The following is a 22,734-nucleotide window of genomic DNA, read 5'->3' on the forward strand; positions in this document are numbered from 1 at the left end:
GGAAGAAGAGAAAGTTTCTGTCTTCTAAGGCCAAAATGTTTTCTTTGGATGTGTTTTGTTTTCATACTTTTGCAACTCAGTTCTAGTGGCCTTCTTGATGATATCAAATCTAATCCTTTAAATTCCTTTTGAGGAGGCAAAGTAGAACACTGTCACATCTCTGTTAGTGTTCCTCCCGCATTGAAATACCTACTCTCTGTTTAATTGCCTCAAGCAGGGAAATAGAACCTTTTTGATAAGTAACTATTAGGAAAAGGCGAGTGAGATGGTTTTCCAAGTAAGATGCAGGCATGTTTTAAGTCTGCATTTTTTACTTGTTCTGAAAGTTTATAGAGTGGGAAGGGAACAAGTGAGAACAGAGTCAAAAGCAGATAATAAGACTGGCTGATCAACAGAAATAGCTTAGTCAGGCAGCGTAATATACGGGAAGTGTCTTAATTTGCTCTTTGCTGAAACTGGATATTCCTAAGGCTGATTAAATGCTGAAGTAGGGTACCTGATTCATGAGAGGTAAGGCAAATTGACTCAAACTGACGTGATGAAACTCTCATGCATTAAAGTCTGACCAGGGATTTTAGGGACTTGCTGTAGTTTGTTCTCATACCTTGGACCTGAGCTTATGTATGAAAGCTAGAAAGAAGGTATTTTATGCCAGATAAGCAAGGCATAACCGAAAAGTTGTGTTATTTCCTCGCAAGCTTAATTAAAACTGTGTGGTCACAAATGGAAAAATGTGCTCTCCCTGACACCAAATCAACTACAAAAGCTTTTGGACACAGGTAATTGTTCAAGTTGTAACTGAGGAAGAGCAATGGTGGCAAATGCTTTGTCCTCAGTTAAAACCTGTGTTGAGCTACTACAATCACACACTCTTCTGTGTTCTTATGAGTGGTAACTGCTCAGGATTACTCTATTCTTTTCAGAATGCGGTTGAATTTCGATAGTAGCAACCATAAGGTTTGTCATGGCTTGTATGTCTTTTGTTAATAGTTTGCTTTGTTTTGGTTTTTTTTTCTGATGTGATTGTATTGCTACTTGTTCCTAAAATACAATTTGCTAAACTATGTTGTCAATGATTTTTGAAAATACCACATGCGGGTTTAATTCACAACTTGTTGTCAAGGCTGCTGAGGCTTCTCTTCACAACATGCTTGTTGGATTCCACAAGATTTTGTACTTCATTTACCGTCTTATTTCTTCAACTGGGCAGCAGTGCTGAATTCTTACTTGTTGAACGTGTTCTTACGGTATGCTTTTAACGGGTATCTTCATCTGAGCTAGTTATCAAGATTTCGTGAATCTCAGTATGACTCAGAAGTCATTTATTTCTAACAGTATCTGCCACGAATTGCACCATTTCACTTAAAAGGTATTTTAATAATTCATATTGTAGTATGAATCACATTTTGGGCAGGTTCAGAGATCTAACATTAAGTTAGTGCAAGATCTAACAGTAGGCTAGTCTCGCTTTGATTTTAAATAAGAAGCCAGTTATTGCAAAATGCTGCCTCCTGTCCTTCCCTCCCCAGTACAGGCTTTTCCACCTGTTTGCAGCTAAGCCTTTAAATTGGTCACAATTGAGTTTCTCTGCATTGCCTTATCTTCTCTGAGTGCTCATTGTTATATCTTGATTCTCGGCTGGATTTGCAGACACCTTGGCAGGTTTCTTCCTCCTAATACATTGGCAAATATCAGTCATCAGATGTCACTGGCAGCATCTGCTTGAGAAATACCTGAAATCAAAATAATAGGGGTGCTGCAAAGGAAGTTTTAGATGCATGGGATATGTTTGATTGACCTGTCATTCATTTGCTTACTGTGAATCTTAAATATAAAAAGGTAAAGCTGACTGTTTGAAACAATGTGCATTAGATTATCTGGTTTTGTTTGTTTTCTAGACAGAATTCATCTATGTCCAAGCAAGAAATAAACCAAAGACCTTCAAGCATGGTCAGTGAAACATCCACTGCAGTAACTACATCCGCTGTTGATACAAAACCTGTCTCTAAGGTAAAGGAAAAATGCTATTGTTAAAACAAGCTTGATGATTAGAACTTCACTCACTTTAAATCCAATACTCTTTTAATGCTGATTTTAATAGGACAGTGGGTTGAGACTCGAAGTCTAATAACTTACCTCAAAGAAGAGGTAATATCTTCTACCCAAGCAAAAACCTTTTTACAGCACAGGAACACCATATACCCACAAGACAGTGTTGAATGATAATTCAAAAAATAGCGATTATTGTGACATACAAAGTTTGAGAGGCTTCTTAAGAGTGGAAGTAAGTATATGTAATACTAGTATTCTGGCAAGCCTTTGGATAGTCCAGGATATAGGGTGAAAAATGCTGCGGAATACCAGGAACTGTAATTTGCAGTTCTTTCTTTTCCATGAAACGTTACTGCTGTTCCTCCTCTCAGTAGCAGCATGGGTGCTTTTCTGCCATCACACACAAACAGTACACACACCAAGTTTACACACAGAATGTTTACTAATAGGAAAATCCATTATTTGGCATTGACAAAGGGCCTGAGTTTATTATTGCACAAAATATAATAAAATACTGTTCTTGAAGTGTCACCAACTATTTTGATGCTTCTTTGACCTTACAGTAAATTACAGTACAGTGAGATTGGGTGGGGGCTGGGTAAAAAGAAGCAAAAAAATACTGGAAGAATTAGCGGAGATAAGATAGATTTCTTAACTTTGCCTGCAGTTTTTAAACCTCAGTGGTTTTTTAAATGCAAAGATGTGAAGCCTGTTAAGTAATTGAGTTGAAGAAAGGATTTTGCCAAATTGATTGCAAAGATATTTTTATTGAGTTGGAATCACTTAAAATCTTTTTCTAATGTTTTGAATAGCTTGGGTGAATATTGGATATGAAAACAATTTCATTAAAATCTAAAAATGTATAGTTTATTCGACCAATGTAAAGATTGTCATGTGTCAAATTTCAAGAATACGTATACCTTTAAAGTGCTAGGTAAAGTTATCACTGAAAACAGTAAAATTAGGTTACCTGAGTTACTTGATATGTTTCTTTTTGATATTGTAACAGTTGAACTTATCCAAAGTACTTGGGCATTTGTGTTTACTGTATTTATCCTCCTTATTCTGATTTTTTTAAAGCCAGCATTAGAGGGAGAAGGCTCATTTTTTCGCTCTTAAAACCAGCAGACTTAATGGGGACCTGATACTCTGCATTGAGATTGGGATTTCTCCAGTGATGCAGCTGGCTTTAACTTACCCAGCATCCCCCTTCTGCCAAAAAGCATGCATCCTCTGTCACCTGCTCCTGCTGCTTCCCTTTGTTATGTGTTTGCATTGATCTAATCAGGCTTTGCAAAGCAGTGAGATCAAAAATGGTCACTGATTACAATTTACAGGGCCACCCACATGCTAGAAGCTAGGTCACTGGACACATCAGAACTGCATGGCTAAAGGTGAGGGTAATGCTTTTTCCATCACAGCTTGGAGAATATGCAGAATCACCTCCCGAAACTTCAGTTGGTCTAGTTTTGGTCTCTGCTTCTGTTTTGATTGGAGTGCAGTCTAAGTGTGGCCACTCGTGCTTCTGGCAGGCTCCGAGATGTGGCATTTTTTTAATACGTGGCAGCTTTAGACTTTGAATACAGCTCTTGTAAAGCACTTGCCTGTACTTTTCTTCTCCACCAAATTTGTTTATATAAGATGCATCCTGCTGCAGGCCCTCAGTAGGTACTTTAATGGAATTTTGAGTAAGACAGAGAATCGACATCTTTCTTATATGTGTTTTGTTTCATCATTGCATGTGTTTCCAGGCTTGAAATCACTCCTCTCATTCTGTAGAGTCAGAATTCTGTTGAATTCCTTCACAGCCTAACACAAAATTAATTCAAGTTAATTAACAACGAGAACAAAGACTGTAAAGTAAATAACCTGTGTCCTCCATTTTGAGGTTAACTTCTGGCACGTTGAGAGTAGATTTTAAGATCCTTTCATCTCTTTCTAGATGTTTTCTTCCATTAATTCCATAATCATTCTTTCAAAGAGTGGCTTCCCAGATGCAGATGTGAGACACAGTCATGAAGCCAGAGACATGTTCTGTTTGTCCTGGCAAAGGTCTCTAGCTACATACCCACAGCTAATTATTATCTCTTATGAAATGCTTTCATAGGTTTGTCCTGCAAATGCCATCACAGAACTATGTAGGTACAGGGTTGGAATGTTGGCCAAATTCAAACTGATTTTTATATAGAGCTATGCACATTGAAGTAGCACCAAATCAGAAAGTGCAGGAAGAGGTACATGGCTTTCCACTTGGTTATTCTGCAGAAAGTTGACAGCTAAGAATTGCTACATTTGGGGTGGAGGGGGAAGGTAAGCTGCCAGCTGTACAGCAGATTTGTCATTCTCAGTTCAAGATGAAAGAGATGAAGACTATTGGCTTGCTTGTTGCAGTGGTCAAGTCTGAGCTTGGATTGACTAAATCTTCTGAAATAAAAAGTAATTATTTGGAAAGAGAATTTCACATGTTCTTTCCAGCAGTGTCAGTTTTACAGTGTACAATGAGAGGAGCATTTTGGAAAGAAGAAAAAGGAGAAACCAAAATGACACTTATACTTATCAAAATGTCATTATGTTCCATTGATGTGCATATAAAATATTTAAGGCTTCACTTTGTAAGACAGCTGAGATGGGCAGTTTTGCAGAAATGCACATAGGTTCTTGGGGTGGGCCCCACCATTTTGATGCTGTCACTATCTGAATAAGTCATCTGAAGACTTTAGACCAATGCAGTCTATCCTTCCTTTTGAAATTTGAGGGATATGGAGCTGACGAAATAAACAGCAAAAGGATGTGCTGATAAACCACAATTGTTCTCTGTCCCAAAGATCTGCTTTTTCACAGCCAATTCAATTACAGATGAGTAATTTTTTCCCTGTTATTAACTATATTAAAAGCCATTTATATTTGTTACAAATGAAGGATATTGAGGAATAAAGATCTGTTTCAGTTTGAGAGTAAGGTACATTTGGAATTTAGTCTGTTAAATTGTCTGATGGTGTGAATGGAAGCTTGTAAATGTTACTGTGCTACACCATACTTTGGTCAAGTCGAAAGCGTAAAGGACAGAAGTGTAACGTATTTATTACTATCTATGTTTTGAGAGTATTTTTTGGATGGGTTCTGTGCAAGAGAAGTAATTGAATTGTTGATGACGCAGATAGTTTGCTGGTATTTTTCCAAGGTGAACTGGTGAGGATTACAACAAGTAAATAAAGAATGGGTCTAGCAGTTGAGAGAAGCAGGCGATGGTGACGTGTATGCCATGATGCCAGCTCTGTGGGACTCCCTGCGGCTGGAGTGTAGAACACAGGGTTTAATTCAGGGCCACTGTAGATGAATGTGCAATATGAAGAGCATAAATTTCTGAGCGTTTCAGGTTTGCCTATCTGAAAAATAAGGATTTTGTCTAATTTTCTTAGAGATACTGAAAGGATTCCTGAGTTCGTTTGTTAGTAAAACATTGAGATTTTTTTGAATGGAAGAGTTTATGATGTAGAGTTAAACAAGTGGGGCGTTTTGTGGGTTGGTTTTGTTGTGGGTTGGTTTTTTTTTTTTTTTTTTTCAATTCCCTGTAGATTGAAAGTAAGTTATGTGTTCTTTTATGTGTGTGTGTATATATATATCCATATTTTTACCAAGGTACAGTCTTCCTTTTTGCTATTTAGAAAATCTGTTCCAAATGAAAGGCTGTTTACTTTTTTTTTTTTGACTGTCCAGTTTTACTAAAAAAGAGAATTACATTTTATAATTAAGTTAGCAACTTTCCTCCCCAGCTAGAGGCTACTGTAAGGAAGAAGATGACACCGTGATGAAAAGGGATTTGAAAATTTTGGCTCTTGACATTTTGGGTTTTTTGGAAAAACTTATGAGTCATTCACAGACAAGCCAGCATAACAAATGTAGTGAAGTCAAAAGCAACTTCTTTGTCTTCAGTGACACAGGCAGCTGCTCTGACCTGCATTTTTCAACACACGACAATGACATCAGAATATTTTAAGTTAGGAAAAGACTACTGCAGTACAGAGAAATATTTTTTTAAAATATATCTTTTCTTCAAAGCTAACACTTTATTCTGGCCAGTGGAAGCAAGGCATGCCATTCAGTATCTGTTATTCTTTGTTTTATTCCAGAGCAGAATGAGATGATTAATTCTATAGATTATGTGAAAATTTTAGTTACATAAAACACCATAAAATGATTTTTAGTTTCTACTATGGGTATTGTATTGATAAAGAACACACAGCCTTAGGAAAACTTTTCCCCCTCCCGTGTAATAGAAATTGTTTGGTCTTTTTGACCAAATCCAAGGATGACTTTTCTACATTGTGGTCTACATTTTTTTAAAATTAAATAAGGCCAGAGAATCAGTGTGCTTAATCACTGACAGGGCATCTTGATGAAAAAATGAAATTTAAACCGTGCTGTAGCCAGATCAGCTATACTTTAACTGTTCCTCAGGTCATCCACCCTTCCTAGGATAAATATGGGAAAGAAAAACTAGGAAACTAAATTCTGTACATTTTGTAAATTGATTTATGTTCAAGCATAGATTTTTGACTTTCAGAGCCTTAAACAGTTTTGGCCTCATGATTTGTCATCACCCTTGTAATGTAGCTGTTGCATCTAACATTTGGCAACAGTATTTTAAAATCTTGACTGAATTGATTACTGTTGATTTTTTTTATTTTTTTTTTTAAAGTCTTAAAAGAAAATATCTATGGCTTGGCCTGATGATCATATTATCATTCAGAGCTTGGCTGTCCTCATGATACATCTTTGTGTGTTCATTTAAAGCGATATTTGCACACAGGTTGTTCACAAGTTATCTTTTGAAATATTTTCAATAGCGAACACAAAATGCCTGACATCAGCTTTTGTCCTTCCTTTAGTCTCAGACTCGCTGCTTGTAGGTCTGTGAGAGAGGTTTTGTGGTCATACTTGACACACTGTGTTTGCACAAAGCTAGTGCTCTGCAGCCTGTCAGCTGAGTGTCGTAGCATAGGAATGGCAGAGAAATGGGCTGGGAGGTCTCAGGGATACCATCCTCACCTGGCTTTTACTGGGAACTGCTTGTTGCCAGTGGAATGGCAGTTGCATCAGCTCAGAAACCTGTTGCTGTTTACAGCCTGGCCTGATAGGTTTGTGCAGCCCTAGAACAGCTGGGGCTGCTCGGGTGATCCTCCTGGGCTGGCCTGGACCGCGGAGAAATCTTGTGCAGGCTGTCCCTGAGGTGTCAGGTGAGGCGTTACTCCTAGGGAAAAGCCCATGCTTGGCATTATTCCTGTCTCCTAAGTGTCAGGGTGTTCCACAGAAAGAGCCCTGACATGCAGCTCACCTGACTTCTCAGCAGAGCTGCAAGCAGCACGCAGCTTCCCAGTAAACAGACCTCGGGGAAACTGCCTAGTAAAATCTGCCCCTTGATATCTCCTGTGAGTGTTAAATCTACATTGCTGTTTTACATGCTGTAGCACTACAGAAAAAGTGATTTTTTTTTTTCTTACTGATTATTGCTATTATCTTAATCCTGCGTTAAGATGTGTGCTTATGACTACTGAAATGTGTGAAATTTAGCGCAGACTAGTAAAACCTGGCCTCAAAATTAACAGAATCCATTTAATGGCTTCAAACTGAAAGAGGGGAGATTTAGATGAGGTATCAGGAAGAAATTCTTTACTGTGAGGGTGGTGAGACACTGGAACAGGTTACCCAGGGAAGTTGTGGCTGCCCCATCCCTGGAAGTGTTCAAGGCCAGGCTGGATGGGGCTTTGAGCAGCCTGGTCTAGTGGGAGGTGTCCCTGCCCATGGCAGGGGGGCAGGAACTAGATGATCTTTGAGGTCCCTTCCAACCAAACCATTCTATGATTCTATATATTGCTAGAATATTTTATTAATATATTTGCTGTCTTCTGGTCCAGATGTTGCCTGACTGGTAGAAGCAGTACGCTGAGATATTTTTATGATATCATCCCTTGCTTGTGACAAATGTGCTGACAGAAAGAAGAGGTTCAAACGAAGGAGACATTGTAGGAAGGAGACAGAGAGAGTGAATCTGGACAGCTCTTTCTTTGGAGAAGTTGGGAGCAACTGTAAGGGTGGTCTGTGCACCTCAGGTTCCTAAAGCAATTGCGGTTGCAAACTGTGCTGAGAATGGAAAAGAACAGGCAGGTTATTCATCCAGAGATTCTTGCTGTCTTTTTCACAGACTGATAGGCTTTCCTTATTTGTTTTTGAAATAGTTTTGCCCATGTGAGTCAAAACTGAGGTTGCAGTAAAACACAAACCATTACCTAGACCTTGTGATTTCCACTTACTGCAGTCTAGGTCTCTCCTTAGCAGCGTCATTCTGTCTTCTTTTGTTTGCAGGGTCAAAGTCCAAACATTTTATTTAGCTATCAACGTTGTTTGAATTTAAAGAGGAAAGAAAACCTAAAACAACCAAAACCCCCCACAAAGAATGAACAGCAAAAGCAGGATTCATGCGCACAAAGTCCTGCGTGTGTAGGAGACTTGTACCATGTTGCAGAGAGAGACTTGCACACAGCTTTTGTAGTACACTCAAAAATACTGCCCAAGCACACTAAAACTTCAGCAGTTCTGCCTTTCAGACTTGAGTCACCAGTGCTGCTGCTGTTCAGCTGGGAGTTGGCAACCCGTCCTGGCATTGGTTGATGAAAGTGGGAGATTGACTTTGCTGTGTTGTAAATATCATTGTCTATTTACTCGCCCTTGAAAATGCTATAAATACTTTGTTACCGTGTAATGAAGTATGAATTATTGCAGTACGGTTATTTGTAATATGAAATGGGTCTCAGTGCAGTTTAAAAACCACTGCTACATTATACTTACTTACAGATTGTGAAGACTGGAAACAAAGTTCATAGCTTTGGAAAGAGGGAACAAGCTATCAGGAGGAATCCCAATGTTCCTGTTATAGTAAGAGGCTGGCTACACAAACAGGTATGCATGGAATCATCTGTTTCTGTTCGTATACTTCAATGCAATCACCAAGTAAAAATAAGTCCCTTCCACCAAGTAACCAGAAAAACAGAAGCTCCAAAGTTGGTGATGCAGGGCAGTGTTGGGTGCTCCCACAAGCTTCTGTAATGAGGGGCTTGTGCTCAGCAAGTGTGAAAACCAAGTTTTACCTACAGATATAATTCAGACGTGTAAACAACGATAGACGCACATCGCCATCATGGTTAAATGTTGAGGCTATAACTTTATTGTCTAAATTTGGTTCTTTTCCCTGTTTTATCCTGATGGCTTGCCGTCAGGCTGATCTCAATCTCTTTCAGGATGCACTATAAATCCGAGGTTGGCCGTCAAGGCCTTATTCCATTTGCTTGCTTCTGCCCTTATATATCAAAGGCTTAATTCCAACCCATATGCCTTTTGTTCTCCAGAAGCAGGAGGGAGAAAATGAAGGGAGACAGGGACACGTTCACCACACACTGCTGTCACCAAGGCTAGTATCCAACCAAAGGCTGGATTATAGGATTTCACCCAACAAACATAATTTTACAGCTGCTGCATCTTGAACTCTTAAGCTGACAGAAGCACATCCTTGAGTGCAAAAAGTGAATAAAGCTGTTTGTTGTATGAGAATACTTCCCTGCTTCTAATTTGGCAGTCAGCGTCCATGAGATTATCACCAGAGATCCAGCAGCTAGGTTTAGGGGTGAGTAGGAGAAGGCTGAAATCTAAGGCTTACAATTAGGATTCTACATATACAGGAAAGTGAAACAGCTGACAGCCATCCACTTCCTCCTGTGTGGAGAGCTGTATTCTGCTGTCAACTCTGTTGACATCCACAACCCAAGTCCATTAGTTTTCAGGACAGAATAAGTACTCAGACACAGTATGTGTTGACAGCAATGTAGCATGAAAAAGTAAAGGGAAGAAAGTCCTTGTGTACTTAATATGACGGTAGAAAGAAGAAGGGAAATAGTATACGTGATGTCCCTCTAGCTATTTCCTTCTGTCCCCTTTCCTCTACTTGCAAGCACTTAAAGCCTGAAGATGTTTTCTGTGCTGCTGGTCTCATCAAAGCCTACCTCAACTGAGTAAGTTGTACTTGCTTAGGTTACAGCCTGGCAATTTTACAAGCTTCTGAAATTAATTTCAGTATATATATTGCTCATTTTGACAAGGAGATATATGTTATATAGAGAGAGATATATACAGATCTCCACAGGCATATTACATTATATTTCATTAAAATTTGCACAATATGCACCTTGTTTTAGTTCCTAAGGAATATTTGATTAAATTACATTTTAGGCATGGATAACATATGGGAGGTTGACCGTAGAATTATAGGGGATCATTGTCTGAAATGTGAGGTCATACTTCACAGCTGTGTAGTGATTTTCATCTTGGTCTACAGGCCATCCTTGTTGATATTTAGCCATCCAGATGCATACTTTGTTTCTTTATTGCAGGATAAATCTGTCTAGATAAAATATGCATTGGTTGTGTAGAAAGCTAATCTGAATGCTCGTTGGGGATGCAAGTTTAATTACTTAATGAAAATTAGCGGCTTGAATATTCTACCCTAATTATTTTATAGCTGAATGTTTTGCTCCTTATCTTTCTTAGTACATAATATTTTACTAAAATATAAACCACTTGTTTTTGCAATTAATATCATATTTAGGTAAACTTCTTTTAAACTACTCACAGGTACAGCGTGGTATGATAAACTGTTTACTTTCCTTAAATTAAAAGTGTATCATATTTCTTGCATTTCAGGATAGCTCTGGAATGCGACTATGGAAAAGACGATGGTTTGTGCTTGCTGATTATTGTTTGTTTTACTACAAAGGTGAGTAGATACTAGTTCTTTTGAGTTAGTCTGTAACAGCTCACCTGTTCAAATCACATTGCAAGCTAATTGAACTAATTGAACTCTTCAGATACAGTTAGGTATTCTGAGGAGATGCATAGTGGAACAGTTCCTTATCCATATGTCCTTAATGCACAGCAAATTTCAGGCCAGAGTCGGGGAACAAGGGTGTGCTGTATGATATATGGCAAGAGTTATGCTGCAAAAAAATTTGGCAGCAATACCAGTTTAAGATTTATCCCATCTCTGGTCTGCGTTCTCTTACCTACTTGCTTGCACTTGGACAGCTGCTTTGTTGAGAATGCCCGGTGGCCAGATCAGGGCATTGGTGCAGCTTTAATCGAAGGGATAATGTAAGAGTGAGAACCTCTGAATCCAGTGTTTCTACCAAAAAAGGTTAGATGCCCTCTTAGCCTGAACTAGGAATAATGGTATTACATAAGGTTATTTTGAAGTTTTGGGTATTGCGTAGTGTGCTGCAATTTTGGGAAAGCATTACAGAATATGAAACTTGGAATTTATATTTCTAGGTGCTGCATTTCTGCTGCTGATCACTTTAGAGCCAACAGTAATAGAGGTTTCCTAATTATAGCAATTAGCCTAGATGTAGAATGCTAAATGGAAGGTCCATCACGTTATGCAGCCTGTCAGAGTTCATTTCTCACGATAAGCTTTATTCTCAAAGCGTATTCTTCTGTCTGAAACTAAAAAAATCAACCCCTCCCAAAAGAAAATCAACAAAACCCCAAACTGATCTTGAAAACCTCCAAGGATGGAGATGGCACAACCACCCTGGTCAGCCTGTTCTGCTGCCGCTCTGTCCTCACGGGGAAAATTCTTTTCTTTATATCCAGTCTGAACCACTCTTCTTTCTACTTAATGCCTGTTGTATGTGCATCCATCAAGGAAAATGTATTGTTACCCCACTGAAAAGTACAGTGAATTAGATTCTATTTTTTTTATTCAACAGACAGCAGAGAAGAATCTGTTTTGGGGAGCATACCATTGCCTAGTTACGTAATATCTCCAGTTGGACCTGAAGATCGCATAAATCGGAAATTTTCTTTTAAGGTACAGTTACAAAGCTTATTAGTTAATCATATTTAAAAATGCTTATTTGCATTAGAAAAGATGCTGTTGTAAACAGAAATGTCATCCGCTTTCCCATTTTATTTATTATTTTTTTAAAAGTAGACAGGTTTATTGACTACCTGCTCAAATGTGACATAGGACTTTTTTTGTTGCTTATGAATTTACATTCATATATCTGTTACTATGTAAGCGTCTTTAGAGCTGCGTAATGTCTCTGTGAGTAAAGATACTGTTTCTAAAATTAGAAATTAGCATTGATAAGTTGTTCCAGTAGTGTTTACAAATTGAAAGAAAAGTTGACAGTTTTTTCTTTATAGAGTACTTGATCTCATAGTGGACTGACGGTCTTTTGGTGTTATTGTGTTCTTTTTTAAATAAAAGAATCAGCTCAATTCTTGCAGTTAGAAAATGGCAATGCTAGCTTTTGATGTATAATTTCCTCAGTTCAAGGGGAAAAAGAGTAATCAATTTTTTTCTCCTTTTTTGAGGGGGAGCAATAGTTGTCCTACATGACATGGAGTTTTTTAAAGAAAAAATACTCAATTGTTTTTGCGTTTGGTTTTGTGGCTTTTCTTTCTTTTTTTTTTTTTTTTAATCAATCGTATCATTTACAGTTCTGTTCTTTGTTATAAAAACCTATGAAAATGAAATAAAACATGCATTCCTTCTTGACATTGGAGAAACCTGACTCTGATTGTCTGAGCTGCAGCACTAAGGCAAAGTTTAGAAACTCCAGTGTATGTTGCAGATTTAAATGCTACTGATACTTGGAGCAGAACCTGTTTTTATGTCAAGCAAATGAGCAATGTACTTCAAAAAAAAAAAAAGTTTAGAAATCAGGTTTTGATCAGGTATGTTTTAGGAGGTCTAGAAGGAAATTTTCTGTTTAAAGTTTGTTCTGTGCCGAAATTACAAAGAACGTGTGCTCAGCTTAGACTTTGTCTTGCATTTTGATTTTTTGGGTGTTTTAAAACTGTAGGCTGCCTTTTGTTGCTTTGGGTTCTATTTTCAAGTGGATAATGGTTTGAAATTTATTAAACAAATATTAACTTGGGAAATGTGTTTAAAAAAAGACTCAGTGCACTTTGTGGAAATGTTTATTGTACTTTTTCAAAAGCATTGAACGTGAGATAGCAGGGCACGCTACAAAGGAACCTTTGTTTAAGAAAAACATTCCACTCTAATATTTAATGAGCGTAATTCATCAAGCCCTCCTCTTCTAGGGCCTTTTCCTAGGAAGAAGCACAAACTGAAAGAAGAGGACCTAACGTACTTCTAGGCTTCTACTGCTCTTGAATAACTATTAGTGCAGTCTGGGGAAGGAGATAAAGAAAGCAGCGATGGTACCTAGTTGCTTTAGAGTTCAGAAAAAAAATATCTGCTTTTTATTTTATTGAAAGGATGTTTGTAAATGTTAAATCAAATGTCTATTAGGATTGTTAACGAGTTTAACACTACCAGTGATAAGGGGGAAAAAAACCAAACCCTCTGTGTGTGTGTGTGTGTATATACACGCACACACACAGAGACACACATACACACATGTAGTTTCCAAGCAGCATGTTCTTTAGGCAAGCTCTCAAGTCACCACTGCCAAGTTGTGCCTCTCCTTTCCTGCAGAGTAGAATCCGTGGTTGTGATCACAGTTAAACGTTTCCAGAAGCAATTGCAGGCTTCCCCTGTTCCTTTTAGGATATCATACCTATACGAGCTCTACCAAGTCTTTAATCTGAGTCTTTTTCTGAAAATCAGCATAAGTAAGTAACCTGACACTTTCAACATTAGGGTTGTTACTAAAAAGTTGTTAGAGAAGTAGAGAGTTGATAGCAAAAGAAACTTTATGCTAGAAATCTGTATAAAAACCCCCACAACATACATTTTATGTATTAGTTTGTTGGGCCAATCTTAACTCTGCTTTAGGTGTTTGATGATTGACTGCAGACTTGATGCTGCAGTTTCATGTTATTTAGAACCAACTGCTAGGGCAGTAGGAGGATTTTGTAAGATTCCTGTTGCATGGACCGCATCCAACACTGACGTTCAATGGTCACGGAGGCGGCTGTGGGCACACGGCGGCAGAGGCCCGGCCGTACTGGCATTCCATCACTCAGCAGGCATTACCTTTATCTAATCTCTTCAGTACACTTTGATATCCAGAGCGTAGACGGACATTCTGTCTCACAACAGAACGTAATGCAGCCAGAAATAGAAAACATAAGCAGATTAAACCCAAAATAAAGATAGGACTTTTTCACATTTAAGTCCTGAATGAGTGGGAGAATGCGCCATGTCGCTTTTTACATTTGGCCTGTCATTTATTCAGATTGTTGTAAATCCTCTGTTACAATAGCGGTATAGGCTGTCATTTTGAATGGCTGTTTTAAGTTACAATGAGTTTTTGAAGCTAGGGAAGCAGTCAGACTGCAAAAAATTTCTACACTTTTGTTTGTAAAACTAAAGGAAGGAAATTTACTTAGCAAATACATGGATGCTCTTTGCGTATGATTCAGTTAGAAGAAGGTTTCTAAAATATATGCTCACTAGGATATATGTTAAACACTGCTAACTGTTAAAATGTACACCGTAGGAGTTCTCAAAATTCTTTTTCTTTCATCATCTCCTAAGGCCCAGCTTTAAGCTTTTCTGTCTCAAGGGGTGTTTAACAATTACAGGCCTGCAGAACTGTGTACAGGCTGTTCAAATGTAATCACAATCCTACTTTGAAGTATAGTAGTATGTACGTTAAATTGTTTTGTTTAGAAAATCGGCTATCAAGTATTTATCTTGATGAATTTTTCACATTGTTTATTTGTCCCAAGCAATGTGCTGTGACTAGCTGTAAGCTACTGTCATTAAGCTGGGTAACAGCCTTTTAGAACTCAAGATTCTTACTGCATATTTAGGTCAGTAGCTAACATCTTAAAGTTATTTAATTAATCTAATCACTACATTTTTTTAATACATTAATTTTTTGTTGATGCAAATGTGAGGAAGCACAAATCCAATGTATAGACTTTAATGTCAAAAAGTTTGCACAACATTAACATATAGCTGGAAATACTCCCTGCGATTAATAGAGAATTGACTGTACTCTTTAGTAATACAACAATTTTAAACATGAGTAGTATCAATTTATGAAGGTTATTGTCATCGCAGCCTCATCATGAAGTTCTCAATCATGAAAACTGTTTTAAATTGGTCTTATATATGTTCAAATATATGAGAGAATACTGAATGTAAACTCATCTATATGAATCTGACAGTAATACAAATGGAGAAACTTGGAAGGCCTACCAATGTTCGCTGTAAAGAAAGCAACTAAACTTCATGCAAAGACATGCAAGTATACGTTTGTATTTCAGTGCATATCATGCTACCAAATAGAGTCAATGTAGGATGCTCTGATGTTCCTGTAGGAGCTGGGAAGTAGTGTTGGAGATACAAATTGCTCTTTTTTTTTTTGATACTACCTTTTAAATTCTTTCAGAGATACACTCTTTCAGCATGAGGGCATTCAGAGCCAGGAAGCCAGGTCGAACCGTGACTTCCAGAAGATGCTGCTGCAGCTTGATTTTAAACATCTTTTCATTATTGACACTCTAAGATGTGCTAATTGAAGTATCTGTTCATTGCTTAGACTTCCTGGGACCAGGGCAAACTTCTTATCTGTTTCTTTGATCTCACTGGTTTTCCTAAAAAATTTTGACATAGTTTGTTCCTCTATGTTCTCTGGATCATTGTTGCTTCCTTAGGCTCCCATATTGCTTATTAAGCTTCTCTGGTTCTGGGAAGTCAGGTGAAGAACTGCCAAGGGCTATAAATTTGAGAAGTGCCATTTTAGAATTTGGAAAAGGGAATTTTCTAGATTCTATAAGTCCTGAAAAAGCTCAATATTTTTAAGGGTGAAAGACGAGTTAGATTGTAGTGTGCTGTTGTGTTTATAGTGAAGGCTCGGAGTATTATTTCTATTTTTGCTCATAAATGTTCACAAATATCAAACAGCAGGAGAAGGGAGAATTTCCTGTGTTTTATAGCTTATCGAGAGGACTAACTTTGAAAGATTACAATTATTAGAAAACTGTTGCCCTCCCCATTCCTCTGTCCTGTGAACTGTGGCTTTTTCTTTCCTAGGAATTTTGAATTACTGCAGGTGAACATAATGGCTCTAGGCATTAGTTACTTCTAATATAGTCTTTTTTAAAGTATTTTCTTTGGAAACATGAATCTTTTCATGATTTTAACTTGTTTAACTTTTTGTCCTTGTCTTGTCCTATTGATATGCCATTGGGGTTTACTGTCCATTTCTCCTTCCGTGCATTATGGGAGAGAGACTGCTTTTCTTCTCAAATCTATCCACGTTAAGGCATCTGAATGCATGAATAGGTACCAATATTATTTTTTCCCTGTTGTGTGTATGGTGTACATGTGCGCATGTGCTGTGTTTTAGGCTTTTTAGTATGCCATAGTCATCCTAATAGCTATTGCTTTAAAAAGAAAAAAGGGAAAGAACCGCTAGCTTCTGTGTCTGCTAGCAGTGACAGCTACAGGACATTGGCACAAAGTGGCTTTCTTGCATATAAAACACGCTACTAATAAATAACTGAGATATATTTGAATTTTCCTTTAACCAGTTTTATATATTAGGAACTTCAGAATGTCGTGTTTGTTGATAATAATACACCATATCAGTTATCCCTTCTGAAGCTATGAATGTTAATGGCTGTGATGGCTTCAGTCTCTCAAGGGAGAATGGTGCAACATACTTTGCATTTTTATACCGTTTTCACCTACAGCCTCTTAGGCAGTGCTTTCAGCTGTGTTTGTCATGCACCGCTGAAAAGAGAACCTGAAAGGCAAATGAGTTGTGTTCATCAGGACCTGCAGGTCAATTAAGACAGATAGCTGTTAAGTCCATTTATTGATGTGGTATGCAGTTTCCGCAGTTAGTTACCCAAGGTTCAGGATTTTTTTCAGCAAGTATATAACCATGGTAGGGTCCTACTGTGTCATCCGCAATGGGGCATTTTCTGCAGGAGTTGCTGCACTTCCTTTAGCATCTGCTTCTATGGCCTCAACGTGGTCTGCGAAGGAATCCTGTAGTCATAAAATCTAGCATTAAAATCACTGATTTTCTTTACATATGGAGCTGCCAGTTTTTGGTCTGTTCTTGCACTGGATGCCAACCATAAATTGCAATGAAATAAATGCTTCTGAATCATATTTGTTTTGAGCAATTGTAACAGTTTCAATATGGCAAAAAAACTCAGAAAGACCCCAGTAATGGCAAAGAAAACTCAAACCCAAAGAACTCAGCCAGGCAAACATGGAAAAAAATCCTTTGATTCCTAAATACCCAATTGATCAGAGGTACTGTGTCACGTATGTATGTCCTGTTTTCCTGTGGTAACGTAGGCAGCTAATAGTGGGGAGGGAGAAACCTCCTTGTATTCCCTTATCGGCCGATGCTGTTGGGAAGCAGAGACTCTTTCTAGAAGAGATGGTCTTGAACGTCTCTATGTCACACTTTCCTCCTCATCCTTCTCCTCCTCCTTTTTCTAGCTGGCTGTTGTGCTGCAGACTCATCCTTTCCACCATGGGTGTGATGGCAGGCCGGGGACCGACCCCTGTGGAGGCTCTGTGACCACAGTTTGCAAAACAAACTGAGGCTTCCACGCTTGAGGCGCAGAAGGGAAAGGCCACGCTTCACGTGTTTATAAGAACAAGCTCCAATAGAAAGGGAGGGAAATTTAGCAAGCAAATATTTTGCTCTTCGTAGTTGTTGATACGAGTCTCTGAGATTATGGTAATTTGGGAAATTCAGGCTAACCAACTAAAATTACAACATTTAGGGAGGGCTGCACCCGATTACATGTCCTGGGTTTTGTCAAAACTATGGCTGTGTTTCTGAAGCCATCTGTAGAGAGTTTTTTGTTTTGTTTTAATTTGGAATAATGAGGGGGAGGGGATTTCATCAAAATAAAAAGACCAGTCATTCAGGGAAGATTTATGAAATATGTTTAACCTTTAAAAGAAGATGTAGCCAAATTAAAAAGTTGAGATATTTTTTTTTCCTTTTAAAAAACCCCTGTCTCAGCAATGTTTCATGCTACTAGCTTTCGTGTGTGATAGCAGGCTTAGTTTTATAAAAAGCAGTTAAAAATATTAATTTTTGTTTTAATATCATTACAAGAGGCTTTCAAGCCAAGTATACCGCCTTCAGTTTTTAGGAAAGTAAGGAAATGAATCTTTCCTTACTAATCTGAAACACATCTGTAAAGTAACTTTGAGGAAATATAGTCAAGTGTTTCAGGACTGTTACGACTTAGCAGTAGCTATACTATTGCTTATACAAATGTGGATGAGAGTTGATTATACTCAACTAGCCCAGAGTTACAAAGGCATTCCATATTGAAAACATTTGAATATTGAATATATTTACAGAGGAATTCCCAAATACCTCCAATTTGCAGTGGAATTTCATGGAGTATTTGGGTGTGCAGAGATACTTGTCAATATTTTATGTGCTATGGTAATTTCATCTGTATTACTAACTTTATCAGAAAGTCTTGTGATTTTTTAGCTAATACAGAGGTTCAAGTGCATGCTTTAACCAAAAGATCTTAACATGCATTATAATCACTGAAGTAAGCAGTTTAATTGCTTGAATTGTAAGATTTTTGTCTATGTTTTGTCTGAATAAATTGCTTTATTAAATGAGCTGGGAAAATTCGTTTGCTTACGCGTGTCTCAGTGAGAATTTCTTTAATTTATTTTGTATGGTATTTATGGCAAACGAAATGTATCCCTTAAGAGAAAATGAAAAGCTGAAATTTCCTACTAGGAAAAACAGAAGTGCTGCACTTTTAGATTAACGGTGCAAGAAAGAGGTAGAGGAATTTCAGTAAAAATCAGAGAGTGCTATTTGAGTTTGCTGCGCTGCAGCCCATTGTGGCAGTGTAATAATTTTATCCAAAATTCAAGAAAAAGTCAAAGAACCTGGAAAGTTATTTAAAGATAGCAGCAAATGTTATGGTAAATTTTCTGGGGGGGAAAAAAAAGGAAAGGGCTGTCTGACTTATTTCTTTTCTTCCTTTTTTTTTTTTTTTGCAGGCAGTTCATACAGGTATGCGGGCATATATTTATAATAAGAATTCTGTTATTGGCTCTCAGGCAGAGCATTCAGGGATGCGGACATACTACTTCAGTGCAGATACCCAAGAGGATATGAATGGCTGGATCCGGGCTATGAATCAAGCTGCTCTTATGCAAACACGCTCTTCACTGAAGAGGCAAGTTCAGTACACAAACTGTTAGCTTTAAAAATTTTATTTAATATTTTATGTATCTATATATATGTATGTGTGTATATATATATAGATATTAAAAAAAAATCAGATTGGTGGTGATTTCTGGAAGTGATATTTGCAAATGTGTACACGAAACTGATTCCTATTTTAAAGAAATAATTCTTTTGAATTTACATTCTGTTGCAAATCAGTTAACTAACATTAATTAAGAAAACCTGGTGTTCAGTATTTGTGTCTATACACAAATTGTGTGTCCACATCTAATGGCATGGATTAATTTCTGTGTATATATAATTTTTTAGGGAATTTCAGTTAAAAAGTTACAGTTTTTGTGACCAAATTCATACACCTGCAACAACCAGTCTTCAGCCCCAAGGAGAGATAGGTAAAAGGGAAAAGGCAGAAGAGTAATGAGTTGTTTCAAATGAGTGTTTAGAACTAGGATTAAAATGCTGTTAAGAGGGAAAAGAATGTTAAAGATAGGTAAATCGTAACTGCATAGGGTTACAGATGTAAACTAATTTATGCAGGTATTAACTGCTTATTTTTTTACTTACTTTGCTGACCTTTAGTATTTGTAAGAGCTTTTTATGTGTTTCTCAGTGTAGAAAAAAAGCACTGTGACAAAAGGAGAATGTCTTTTGTCCCATTGTTCTTAATCATTGCTAGAGGCAGACAAATTCAGCTGCGCCTTCACGTGCTTCCAGTTTTTCCCTGTTCTTAAAATTGGTATAGCCTTCTTGATGTTTTGACTTTGGGAATGTAACTCTTTCCCTACAACTCTTTGTGAAAGAATACTCTGTACTGTGAGACAGCCCTGCTTTTAACCCTTGGGGCTGTGAGGATTAAAATGTCATGGTGCAGTTGCTTGCTACTGCTTGCTTTTGGCAAATCAAATGTAAGCAAAGAACAAGATTTCTTCCAGAGCTTTGCATCCTATACAATTTTGTGTTGAGCTTTCTGGATTTAATTTAAATTTCAAATAGTGTGTAACCTATTAACTGTTTTTTCTATATAAGGATAGAAATAATTGAAAGGAAAATGGGAAGTTTGGCGTGTTAGAAGTATTGATCCAGCGTCCTTCCTCCTAGTACACTATGTGTTTTGAGATATTAAGTAGGTTGAAGTGAAAGCAATTGTTTCATGGCATTTACTGAGAATTCACCTTCCATAAAGCTTTAAAGAAGCTGAACTTAGTTTCAGAGAAGATGAGGTGCTACTCCGAGATCAATGATACTCCATTGAATTGTAAGAGAAAAAAATGTTGTCAAGAAGCTCATATAAGGAGATGAAGAAAATTGCAAATGAAGCATGTTATGTGTCAAAAGCAATATAAAACTTCTAGGATCCTTAGACATTTTATAGTATGTTGTAAGTTTAATATGAAGATTTCTGGTATGGAGTTTTTGAAATATTTAAACAATAAGGTAAATGAGTAAACTATTGTGCATTGCAGGATGAATTAGGAAAAATGGAGATTTTTTATTTTTAATTTTTTTGCAGGAATAGCCCCCAGGTTAGAAATTCCCTGGACAATGATAGTAGTGACTCAAATGTAGATATTGTTCTGTCCTCTTGGCCAGCAATGACTAGGCCCTAAGGCATCTACAAAGATATGAAAGACTTTTTTGACTTTGAAATGAGTAGTTGGCAGTTTGAGTTTAGTTTTTTGGCTTTCACTGTTTCCCAGGGTAGGAAGACTTTCTTTTTTACAGTTGTTTGTACTTAATATTACACAAGTAGAATACTTCTTTCATACAATATTATTACTTTTAGTTATTTTTACAGATGCGCATAAATGATTTCTGCTTCCTTGATAGCACCGTAAAGGTAACTTTTGTCGAACTGGGATAACAACTGAGTTTTCCTGCGCATATCTATCTAAACACACTTCTGTCAAATTTATCACAGCCTGGAGAAGGTGCTTTTGTGAATATCCTTTCTAAAACAGTAACAAGACCACATTAACTTTTCACAGCTACGCAGTGTTCATTACTGACATGTATTTTCTTTTCAGAGAAACTGAAAAAGTGGATCAGCAAGCTGTTCCCCAAGTCAATCATGTGGATGCCTGTAAAGAGTGTGTGAAGGCAGAGATTACAGATGCAAAAGAAAGTTATCAAAAATCAGGTGAAATGCTTGGATATGATAAGCGTGAAGAGATAAGAAGAGAAAAAGAGGAGGAGGAGCGTTATATCCACAGAAAGGAAACTCTGGAAACTAAGAAGGGAAAGGCTAAGCATGCGTTAACAGAAGCTGATTCATTATTTCCAGACTTAACGAATGCACCACGGTCCCAAGTAGCTCAACCTCAGCCAGCTGAGAAGAATGGAACGCTTCCTAGTTCATTAAGTATGAGTGCTGGCCTAGCGGAGCAGAATGGTACCAGCTCATATAAAAGAGGGTTTGTTCCCAGAACAAATCCAGATAAACAGATTCAAAGAAAAAGTAACATGGCTCAAGTGGAGCACTGGGTAAAAGTCCAAAAAGGAGATACAAAAAGGTTAGTAATAGCTCATCTTTAAATAGACAGCCAAATGGTGTTTTCATCAATTAGAGGAAAATATGTATTAGTAATATGATTAGTGCAAAACCGAATTATATTTTACAGAGACAATATATAACAAAACTTACTTTCTCCTCCAGTGCAGAATGGTATTTTTCAGGTGTTTATCTCATGGGAGAGTCAATATGGGATTTGGCTAATCAAATCCCTTTAATGTTGTTGCTATATTGCAAATAGAAGAAGTGAGATTAGAGTGCTACTTTTTTACTGTTTTTAATCTCTGTGGATGCTTAAAACTTCTTAAAATTTGCTACAATTGAAGAGCCAGAAAGTGAAGTGCAGCCCTCAGTAATACAGATATTATCTACCTATTATAGATAATCGTTTGTTTTCCACTTAAAGAATGTTGATTTTCTTTTTTTTTTTTCTCCTTTCTGTTCCTTTCCAAACATCCATTCGCTCCGCTATATTGGATCACTGCACTCAAAGTCACAGTGTGTGCATCACATATTGAAAGGTCTCCATATATTCATTTAGTTAATGAAGAGGTCCTAGGATGTTCCCATGGTCTTCAGGATTCTCTCTTCCCTTTTCAGTCACTGAAAATGCCATAAGTTGTACCAAGAGGTAGAATGCATGCTGCAATGCTTCTGTAATTTGAAAATGTCATAATTGCTTTACTTTCAAAGTTTGCACTCAGGTTAGGTACCAGTTGAAAAAAATGCAGTGCTGTATGTATGTGTCCGCTCAGAACGTCATCGTCTGTCAAGTGGCAGGCACGACAGTTGGGCTCTATGCTGCATGTGAGGAGTTTTCAAATGTGGGAAACCTACTGAACTAGTACCTTAAAAATTTGCTAAAATATAATTATAATATAGAAAACAGGAGACATTACTGTGTGGTTTTTAGGAGGGAGAAAATATTTTGGGCAT

At 37.5% G+C, this 22,734-nt stretch overlaps 1 protein-coding gene across 15 annotated transcripts in view; it reads left to right on the forward strand.

Moving 5' to 3' along the window:
* PLEKHA7 (pleckstrin homology domain containing A7) overlaps nt 1-22,734 on the forward strand; it is a 167,351-nt gene that overhangs the window by 101,321 nt on the left and 43,296 nt on the right. For 9 of the 15 annotated variants that reach the window (XM_074585831.1, XM_074585833.1, XM_074585835.1 and 6 more), the window contains 6 exons: nt 1,899-2,010; nt 8,905-9,009; nt 10,804-10,876; nt 11,868-11,968; nt 19,100-19,278; nt 21,314-21,799. In XM_074585831.1, the coding sequence (XP_074441932.1) occupies nt 1,899-2,010; nt 8,905-9,009; nt 10,804-10,876; nt 11,868-11,968; nt 19,100-19,278; nt 21,314-21,799 (1,056 nt within the window). Of the gene's footprint in view, nt 1-1,898; nt 2,011-8,904; nt 9,010-10,803; nt 10,877-11,867; nt 11,969-16,244; nt 16,373-19,099; nt 19,279-21,313; nt 21,800-22,734 lie in introns of those variants that run through there. The other 6 variants (XM_074585832.1, XM_074585843.1, XM_074585836.1 and 3 more) reach the window with 2 other exon arrangements.

This window comes from Larus michahellis, chromosome 4, assembly GCF_964199755.1.
Source record: "Larus michahellis chromosome 4, bLarMic1.1, whole genome shotgun sequence".
Lineage (NCBI taxonomy): Eukaryota > Metazoa > Chordata > Aves > Charadriiformes > Laridae > Larus > Larus michahellis.